At 40.9% G+C, this 10,424-nt stretch overlaps 1 protein-coding gene across 1 annotated transcript; it reads left to right on the forward strand.

The window, feature by feature from the left end:
* Positions 1-1,066: 1,066 nt before the first annotated feature.
* LOC137949724 (uncharacterized) lies at positions 1,067-9,304 on the forward strand. Its single transcript, XM_068795879.1, has 5 exons — positions 1,067-1,466; positions 2,264-2,300; positions 2,444-2,680; positions 2,768-2,815; positions 8,704-9,304. Exons 1-5 carry the CDS (start codon positions 1,168-1,170, stop codon positions 8,959-8,961), a joined length of 879 nt encoding a protein of 292 aa, XP_068651980.1. The 5' UTR covers positions 1,067-1,167; the 3' UTR covers positions 8,962-9,304.
* Positions 9,305-10,424: the final 1,120 nt, after the last annotated feature.

The raw sequence follows: 10,424 nt of genomic DNA on the forward strand, positions 1-10,424 counted from the left end.
GGAGTCATCCATCTTTAAAGCAGTTGTGAGAATCATTAGGAATTTTCTCTAATGATAGAGTATCATTCAATATCAGGACGGCCAATAAAGGGATGGACATTGACCCAAGCTTTGTCTTTTTTTCTCTTTAAATAATTGAGGTTGTATACCATGACTAAGGTTTTGATGTCCAAATAGCAGCCGCTTTTCAGTATGAGATGGCATCAGGATCTTCGCCAAGACGGCTCTAAAAGGAAACAATGGGTCAAATTCGGTTGGATGGATGAATTACAATTATCAAATTGCATTTGGTGTTAGGTTCATTTTCTATTCTTTTGTCTATATCATGTGTTCAATCTCTGCATTATTAAATCACAAACGATCAGAACAATTAAAAATTTACTTGAACCTATCGATGCTTGACAAAGAACAATGGTGGCTTACATTAAAGACCTACAACTACACGTTGTTCATAAGATTTGAGGAAGCAGAAGACGATGGACTCTGCCCTCAGTGTCCGACGACAAACAGCATTAAACAGTATTAAAGACACAGACGTATCGGAAACAAAAAATTGAAACATGGCAGGGACTTCCAGTTGGGTACCCAGAGTACTGAAACTCACTGGAATCGAGAAAATCATTTTGGCTTTTTCAGGAGAGAAGACTTGTTGGAATCTTCACACATGCAGTACACCTCTGTTTTTCTGGGAATTATTAATAAGATCTTATTCAAAGTAGTCTACCGTTTCTGGACCGACTTGCCAAGGGAGCATTGTAAAGAGAAGCAGACAGGCAGCTAAATTTGATCGGATTGGGCGACCACAGGGATGGAGATGAGCATAGCAAAGAAAGAAAATGACGGATGTCCGATTCTGACTGACTAACTCTGACTCTGACTCCGACTCCCAATCTGTAGAATGGCAGGCTGCCTTTGACCGAATCTAAGCCGTCCATAGCTGCTTCCGAGATTCGGTCCCCTGCTTCTTTCCCTCCACATCATCACCTTCGCCACTTAGATCGGATCCATTTCCCTGCCCCCCTCCCCTTCTCCTCTCTGCCTCCCTCCCTCCCTCCCTCCCTCTTCTTTCTCTTTCTAAACGACAATATTCTGGTTCTTCCTTCGACGACCGGAAAGGAAATCGTTGTTAATGAAATGAAAGAAGAGAGACCAGGGCCTTGATTTTTAATGGGCAACGTTACTTCGACGGTTGCTTCAAAATTTGCATTCTTTCCGCCAGACCCACCCACGTATGACGTTCACAGAGACGAAGATGGCAAGTATCTCTTCTCCGGTGTTTCAGCTGACAAGAACATGGACGCCCGTGTACTTGACACCAAAGGAGGGAACAAGATTGTTGCTACCTTCTGGAGGCACCCCGTTGCCAGATTCACGCTCTTGTACTCGCATGGCAATGCTGCGGATTTGGGACAGATGCAAGAGCTCTTTGTCGAGCTCAGGGCCCATCTTAGAGTTAATATTATGAGGTGGCATTGAGATTTGTTTGGTTATTCCTTGTGCTTTCAACTACGAATTTCCTTTTGTGTTTAATTTGTTGGAAGGATTTATTGGGGTTCGTTTTAAGACATTTTAAAAAAAAAAAAAAATTCTGTGCCGTTTTATGGCTTCTTCTTCATTTATTAAGTTTAGTGTTTTTAATTTCCTTTTTCGTTTTGTCGGGTGTATTGATCGTTTCTTCTTCATTTCATTTTTCCCTCTCTTCAGAATCGGTTGAAATTGAAGGAATTTGTACAGATATTGGAGGTTTATTCTTCATTTTTATTATCTTTTGAAAAAGTATTTACTGCAGCTGGTAACCGGATATGAGATGGTTTTCCTGTGTCCGCTCTGCAGGATATCTATCATATGTTGCCTTTCAAGGTCCTCATCAAACGGTCTTCTGGTCCTCTTAGTATTGATCATCAACTCTTTAAATTTGATGCAGTCTGGCACAGTAACCTCTTTTGCTTTTGTTTGCCTTTTTTGTGGTATTTGCTAATCGTTGCATGGGGAGCTTATTGGTTTAATTGAGATTTTACTTTGAAAACTCTTTCTGATTTCATGGTGTGGAGTTGGTAATTTTGAGATGAATTCTGCTTTTGGTTTTACGCCGTTCTATTCAAGCTGATTGCGTCCCCTTTTCTGTGTCTGGAACACTTTTACATGATGTGTTTAATCCAATGAAGAATATTTGGCTCCAAGTCACATGCTAGTGTTTTCCAAAAAAATGGTGTTGGATGGTGGTTTCCCTTTGTATTAATTAGATTCCTCTGTTCTTCTGCAGTTACGATTATTCAGGTTATGGAGCCTCCACTGGTAAGGTGAGCAAGACTTGGAACCAACCCTTTGTGGATTTCTATTTTTTGGTTCAAAATTCTATTGTGATGGAAACCAATAAGAGAGAGAATCTTCTTTTTCTGTCACCCGTTACTAATTAGATCCTATTGTGCCAATTACTCAATAGCCATCAGAATTAAACACATATTACGACATAGAAGCAGTCTACAACTGTTTGAAGAAAGAGTATGGGATAAGACAGGAGGATGTGATTCTATATGGACAATCTGTTGGCAGCGGACCCACAGTACATTTGGCTTCTCGTTTACAGAGGCTAAGAGCTGTTGTTCTCCATAGTGCTATTCTTTCTGGCATACGGGTGTTGTACCCTGTTAAAATGACCTTCTGGTTTGACATCTATAAAGTAAGTTCAGTCTGCACAATCTTCTGGTTTTATTTTTATGTATATTACTTGTTTGTTTGTTGAGAAAACTCTCGATTTTATCTGCAGAATATTGATAAGATACGACAAGTGACTTGTCCAGTTCTTGTTATACATGTAAGTCTTTGATAATTTATTTCTAGTTTGATTTATAATTGGCATCTAAATTGTTTTAACAGTGTGGCTCTTTTCTTATGAAGATTTTGCATTAGAAAAAAATCATTCTGATATTCTTGACTTCCATCATTTTCTTTCCTATTAGATTGAAGAAATTGGTCTGGGTTCATGAGTTTGGGACTCGTCCACATTTATGGAGTTGAGACTTGTTATAACGAAGACACAAATCCGAGCACAATAAACCGAGAATAACTAACCACGAAGTATATAATCAAAGAGAGAAATACGAAATAGATGCAAAATCAGTAAATCAACTCAAACAGCACAAAGGGAACGATCTTACGTGGTTCGGCGACAGCCTACTCCACAGGAGGAAACGAGAATCCACTAAAATCGGAAAGGGGTGAAGCTTTGCGGCTTCAAGCATACAAAATCGAGGTCTGATTTATCCTTCGACGAACCCCTCTTTCTCTGTGCAAAGAATCTCTCAGAAACTTGTCGTCTCGACCTCTCCTCAAAAAACCCCAAATCAGAGCTCCCAATTTAACTTCTTAATTGGGTCCCGACGTGGATCCGAACCGGGTCGGATCGGGTAATCGGATTCAAGACACCCGATTAACAAATGTCCACCTTGGCTTGAATTCGCTCCTCTTTGAAAAACTGAACCTGTCTATCGCCTTCTCCACCTTGCCTCTTAGGGTATCCTCCTCAGGTACTGCGAACGCCAAACGAAAGTCCAAACCGTGCTTGAACTTGAGTGTAGAACCTGAAAGTATGAATTGAGCAGCATCACTACCTGTGACAGCTTCACTGTAGTTAGAGGGCTCTGGAAACTGAACGGTCTCTGCCACAGGTAATGCATAAGCAACCATGTCTGCGTAGCCATACTCATCACCCTCAAACTCCACCTGCTCATTGATATGCCCTAACCAAATATTCGACAGACGAGTCGTGTCAATATCTGAATCTGAAAATAAGGAACCTGCTATAGTACCTATGACTGTATTGCCCTGAAGCACATAAAAGGTTACCAACCTTTTTCCCTTTCATAACAACCAGTGTACCCATATAGACCTCCAAAAAACTCCACCTTCAGCTGTATATCTGCAACCAAGGGAAACAAGAGAACCTAGAGAAAAAACAAAACTGGTATATGCCAAACTTCTTACAAAATTCTCACTATACCGCCATACATCTTGATCTGAACTGTTCTAATCCCAAACAGTTTTACAAAGCAAAAAATCCTCATCAAAACTGTACCACCATCTACCGACTGATATGTCGCAGAAAAAATCCTTGATAGGACACATGTGGTAGGAGCGGCCCGAATCAAGTATCCACTCATCCTGTAAGTGTGCAACACTCAACTGTGAGAACATATTCTGAACCATCAGAATGATCTTCAGCAACCCCAGCAACCTCTTCCTTTTCTTCTCTTTTCTCCTTCTCTTTGAGTTTTGGACAATCTCTTGCAAAATGACCTGGTTGATGACAATAATAGCACTGACCCCATTTCCCCTTTGACTTCGGCCTAGAACGGCCACTGCCTCCAGAATCTTTCTCCTTCGTTCGCCCTTGAACAAACAGACCATCTACTTGCTCCTCGCTCCCATTGATAGATACCTTTTTCCTCAACTCGTTAGAGTATAAAGATGCCTTGACATCCTCCATAGAGATGGTATCGTGCCCATGGAGCATAGTCGTAACAAAGTGCTCATAGGATGAGGGTAAAGAGCGCAGCACAATCAGTGCTTGATCCTCATCTTCAATGGTAACATCTATATTTCTCAAATTCATAACAATCTTATTGAACTCATTAAGATGTTCTTTGAGAGATGTACCTTCCTTCATCCGAAGAGTGTAAAAGTGTTGCTTCAAATACAGCTTGTTCGTGAGAGATTTTGTCATATAAATACTCTCCAACTTCAGCCACAAACCAGCTGTTGTCATCTCATCTGTAACTTCCCGCAAAACCTCATTGGCCAAACACAACTGAATGGAACTAAGAGCTTTGATGTCAAGATCCTCCTTGGGTTCTTCTGACATCGTAGCTGGAAACTTATCATTTCCATTCAATGCTTTGTGGAATCCTTGTTGTACTAACAAGGCACGCATCTTCACGCGCCACAAATTGAAACTCATCTGCCCATCAAATTTCTCTAATGTATACTTCATAGTCATAATTACCAAAATACCCTCGATCACAAAAAAATGCTCAGATGTTTAAATCTTCTCTCTAGACCTCTCTGATAAACAGAATATCTCTCTTTTCACTTCCAGAATTCAACACCGAACAGTGCCCCCCCAAATTTTTTTTTTTCTTTCTTCTCCTCGGCACTTCTAGAAACCACAAACAGTGCCCCCAAAATTGTTTTTTTTCTTCTCCTTTCGGCACTTCCAGAAAACCACCAAACGGAAGCTCGGGACAGAGAGCTCTCTTCCCACAAACGGAAATCCGGCGCCGTCGCCGGAAAACCTCGCTCTGATACCAATTGTTATAACGAAGACACAAATCCGAGCACAATAAACCGAGAATAACTAACCACGAAGTATATAATCAAAGAAAGAAATACGAAATAGATGCAAAATCAGTAAATCAACTCAAACAGTACAAAGGGAATGATCTTACGTGGTTCGGCGACAGCTTACTCCACGGGAGGAAATGAGAATCCACTAAAATTGGAAAGGGGTGAAGCTTTGCGGCTTCAAGCATACAAAATCGAGTTCCAATTTCTCCTTTGACGAACCCCTCTTTCTCTGCGCAGAGAATCCCTCAGAAACTCGTCGTCTCGACCTCTCCTCAAAAAACCCCAAATCAGAGCTCCCGATTTAACTTCTTAATCAGGTCCCAACGCGGATCCGAACCGGGTCGGGTCGGGTCGGGTAATCGGATTCAAGACACCCGATTAACAAGACTCTTAAAACATTGAAAGTTGATTTCTCGGTTCAAGGCTATCATTACTTAAGAGGACTTGGAGTCATAGAACTTTGGGAAGACTACCGAGAAATTTCTTGGGGAAACTGAGGATAGTGAATGGAAGGAGTGACCGTTAGGAAAAAGTCTGAGTAATTTGAAGTTTCTATCTTAAACTATGTTGGAGTTTTAACCTTACAAACTCAACAGGACTTTTTCCTTTACCCATTTCTTGTGGTTAATGGACAGCATGTCCCCCTTCCTAAACTGGGTGTCTTCTTCTTTTCTTGGTTGGTGGCCAATGGTGTCCTTCTTGTTTCTCCTGCTGCTATCTTTTTCTATAATACAGTTCTTACCTTCAGAAATGCTAAACCCACTATCTTATAACTTTAATTGCAAGCTACTGGTTCAGTAACGTCTTTATTTTGAAAAAGTAATTTCTCATTGGCCTGATCTAATGTTGGTGAGAGCTTATCTCCTTGGCCCTCTTCCCGTCTTGTTTTCGCTTCGTGGATCCCTCTTGTTTCTCCTTCTGCATTTCTTGATTCTTTACTATAATTCTTGCCTCTGGGAATTGCCAAACCTACTGTTTTTTTACATCTATCATCTATCCCTTTTCTCAGAATTAAAGGCCTTAAGGCACAAACCACATCCCTTTTCTCAGAATTAAAGGCCATAAGGCACAATAAGGCACAAACCACATCTTTCATCGAATACCTTGGAACATCTCTACTCAGCAGGTTGCTGATGTGGGAAAAAAGCCCCCACTCAACAACATTATGCCTGCGGCTTAGTTTGGCTTGAGGATGATAGATTATGTCCCTCATCATTCGAATCTGGTCAGTCCAACATGTGGCATTTGAAAAAAACTGCTTTATCTCATCATTCCATTTCATGTCAGTCTTGACATTCTATCAATCACTGACCCGTATAATTCATTTTCATATATTTTTTTTCACGAGTCATACGTTTGCCACAGAAAAGGATTATCTCCTTTCTTTTATTCTTCTGACTAGTGTCTATTGCTGGGGGATCGTCAGGAATGATACCTGTCTTGCTATTTCTATCCTAACTCATGATGACTTGTTTCTCCAGTATGATAAAGTGCTTTGAGTTGTTTTCAGCTACTGTCCTCATATCGCCTTGCTGCAACTAACATTCCCTCTAATTCATAACTTTTCCCTCTCTCTCTCTCTCTCTCTCTCTCTCTCTCTCTCTCTCTATCAATCTTGTTACTACTTAAAAAGTACCTTACTGCAATGCCTCCAATAATGGCAGCCTTGATCTTATTGGTCTTGCATGGAATAAATCTGATGGGTCCTGAGCTAAGTGACTTCTTATTCTTTGTGTTGTGTTGCAGACTGTGTGAATGATTTAACTGATCATTGCTGGGGACTGACAATGATATTGTTGATTTCTCTCATGGGAAACGATTGTGGGAATTGTCCTAGGAAAAATATGACCCTCTATGGATAAAGGGTGGGGGTCACTGCAACTTAGAAACTTATCCTGAATACATCAAGCACTTGTGCAAGTTTTTACATGCTATGGAGAAACTTTCAGTAGTGAAACAAGTTAAGCAAACCCTACCATCAAATCTCAGCATCACAGAAGCAAAACATAATAAATGTTTGATATTTGGCAAGAGGTAGCTATTATAAAAAGGATGTCTTAGAGGTAGCTATTACATCTGATGTCTACCACATTTGTCAACTGACTCCAGCATTGGACACTTGAGCTTCTTTGACTTTGTCCAATTTACCCAATTGGAGATGTCTCTTTCTCATGGGTGCAAGCACCAAATGAAGGCTTTAAGATTAAGCTCTGCTTGACATCCGTACTCACTTTGGGTCATGTTGACAGTCTCCCGATTATCTGCTCCTAGATTTGTGTGATGTAAAATTTTCCAAAATCAAGCTTTGTGTATAAACTGTCCAATCTGCATTTTGAAAGAAATTATACAATTCGTTTCTGTTATCCATTCCCTAGGCACTGCCACTGGGACAAATTGTTAAGAGTTGCACGAGTATCTGTTCTCTCTCAAATCTATGCATGGACAAGATTGCACTCAGTCCATTTCCCAAGTTTCTTTCATTGACAGGGCAGTTACACTCCACTAGTTTGACGACTCATTTTATTGGTTGAGAAATTGAAGTCTGAACTCTGAAGCACTTTAAAATCTCATGTATCAAGACTCTTTTTTCTGAAAGATCTTCAAATTCCTATGCAGGTTACTCCCTCTTCACCGTCTAATCCCTCTTTACATAACCATCTACCTTCAGCCATCTTTTGGTTGGCAACCCCTGAGATGAACATTTCAAAAGTTTGGTTCATAGCTCTTGGCTCTTATGAACTTGAAACACCTACTAGTTGTCTCCTTCTGGGTTCAGACTAAATTAGGATCTTCCATTACGTCTCAATCTGAGACGCATACCATTAGTATCATTCCAGCATCTTTCTGTGTAGTCTTTAAATAGTTTGTCTACTTCTGAAATATTACAAAAAAATGTAGTTTTATTTTGGATGTTATTTTGACACCATAGGGTATAACAGTCCTACCGATAATTGGACTGGGTTGAACCATGTCTTCTCTGAGTCCAAGTTAAAAGGGAAATCAATGCTGAGATCATAAAAAAAAATTAATTTTAGCTTGATCCTTTCATCAAAATATAAGAAATCTGTTGTAGGATTATCATCAAATTGAACTAGAAGGATGAGGAAGAAAAAAAAATGGGCTGTCGGTCTGACGATGAGACCCATTTTGCCTCCAAATTTGCTCCCTTCTTTAACACCAAAATTTGAGATTTATTGTTCTATTCGTTACCTTCTTCGTTCTATCCATCTTTTGTGTGTGTGTGTTTCATAATTAAAAACAAGGAGAAGGTATAATGTTTCATCGACTGAAGAGTTTCCTTCGAAACTGAAAAATTCCAATTTATGTTATGGACGACCGATGGGATTCCATCTGTTTCAGGGAACCAGCGATGATATAGTCAATTTCTCACACGGAAAACGGCTGTGGGAGCTGTCCAAGGAAAAATACGACCCTTTGTGGATCAAAGGTGGTGGCCACTGCAACTTGGAGACGTACCCAGAATATATCAAGCATCTAAGAATATTCGTCCTCGAAATGGAGAAACTCTCCCTTGTCAAAGAAGCAAAGCAGCACACCCTGGAACCCAACTTCAGCCTCTCGGAAACAAAACAAAACAAATGCTTGAGATTCTTGTGAGAGAGAGAGAGAGAGAGAGAGCGCTCTGGTTTCAGTTCCTCTAGCAGAGAAGCTGCTTGGAAGCAATAATTACAATTCAAAAGTCTGGCCTTTTCATGGAAAATTTTCTTTAGACGCGAATCATGTGTTGAATCAAATACGAAAGGTTGCTCCAAGTTGATTCAGTCCCAACGAATCCAGCTTGAGTAAATGACAGAATAGAAAGTTGTTTGTGGAGGTTGCCAGCCATTAGTTTTTTTTTTTTTTTTTTTTGTGGTTCTGTGGAAGTCGTTTGTACATGATCAGTGTTATAAATTTGGTGAGAAATGTATTAATGTACTTAGTGGTAGAGGAATATACAAGTAAACGGGTTATGCTTCGTTCTTCCAGTTATATGTGAAGGTTCTTCCTCACAAGCTCCCACTGTAATTTCCTGCCAGGGTTGTTACCGAAGCTTTGAGGAAGATGGAAACATAAAGGTGAAGATTATAGAAATAAAACTGATATTTCAATAATTGATGTTGCGTAGCTTCCATGCACAGCACAACGTGCAAGCTAGTGATGAAAGTGATAGATGTGAACGCAAGCAGGAACAATGGTGCGTCGTATGTCACTCTCATTAACGCACGTACAATGCAAGCAGTCAAAGAAAACGGCCTCTTGAGGATTATCAATAAGCACCACCAAGTCAACATCAAAGCTTTCGGGGAACATTTGGAATCCTTCAATTTTCTTTTAACTCCTTAATCAACTTCCCACTAGAAAAACGGGGAATATTCTCTTTGGAGATACAGGAGGCTTTTGTTTACTTTCGATGGGGTTTCAGGACCCAAAGGGAGGAAAAGGATTGAAAGCTTCATTGTGCCAATCCACTCACTTTCCATGGTGCCCCCACAAATGCAACTTTGAATGATGCACTTTTTCATTGCTCAGGTGTGGCAAGACATTAATTAAACTTTGTCTAATGAATTATTTGCATTATTTGTGTGTGAGCCTATTGGAGGATAGCTGTTGGCAATCAAGTAGGGAGGGGTACCCCTTCCGGGTAACAGATTGTTACACAGGTCAAAAAGGTATAACAGATACCTAAAAATAACTCATGGTCAGGGTACGCCACACCGCACGCATCGTGGTTGAAAGGTGCATGTGCCATGGGACCACTCTGAAGCCGGCACCCGCGAAAGGACAAGCTCTGCTCCTCTGTACTACTTCGTACGGCTGATCTCTGAACTCGAACTCGGCCTCTGGGAGTGAGACGCGTCTCACAATAAAGCGAACGCGTCCGAATAATTGATGGTTAGAACTCAGAAGGTCCACCGTTTGATGCACTCCACATGAGCCCCGGAGCACGCGTAGGCGTGTAAGCCCCGCTTTTCAGGACAAAACTGAAGGCGGGCCCGCTTCACTCCTCCCGCTAAAAGCCGAAACGAATATACTCCCTTTCTGCCCTCTGTCCCCACCTCAGGTAGTGGGCCCCCCCCGCC

This window comes from Aristolochia californica, unplaced genomic scaffold (genome assembly GCF_029961685.1).
Source record: "Aristolochia californica isolate CCGP_79_NKW_82.1479 unplaced genomic scaffold, dmAriCali1.0.hap1 SCAF_14, whole genome shotgun sequence".
Lineage (NCBI taxonomy): Eukaryota > Viridiplantae > Streptophyta > Magnoliopsida > Piperales > Aristolochiaceae > Aristolochia > Aristolochia californica.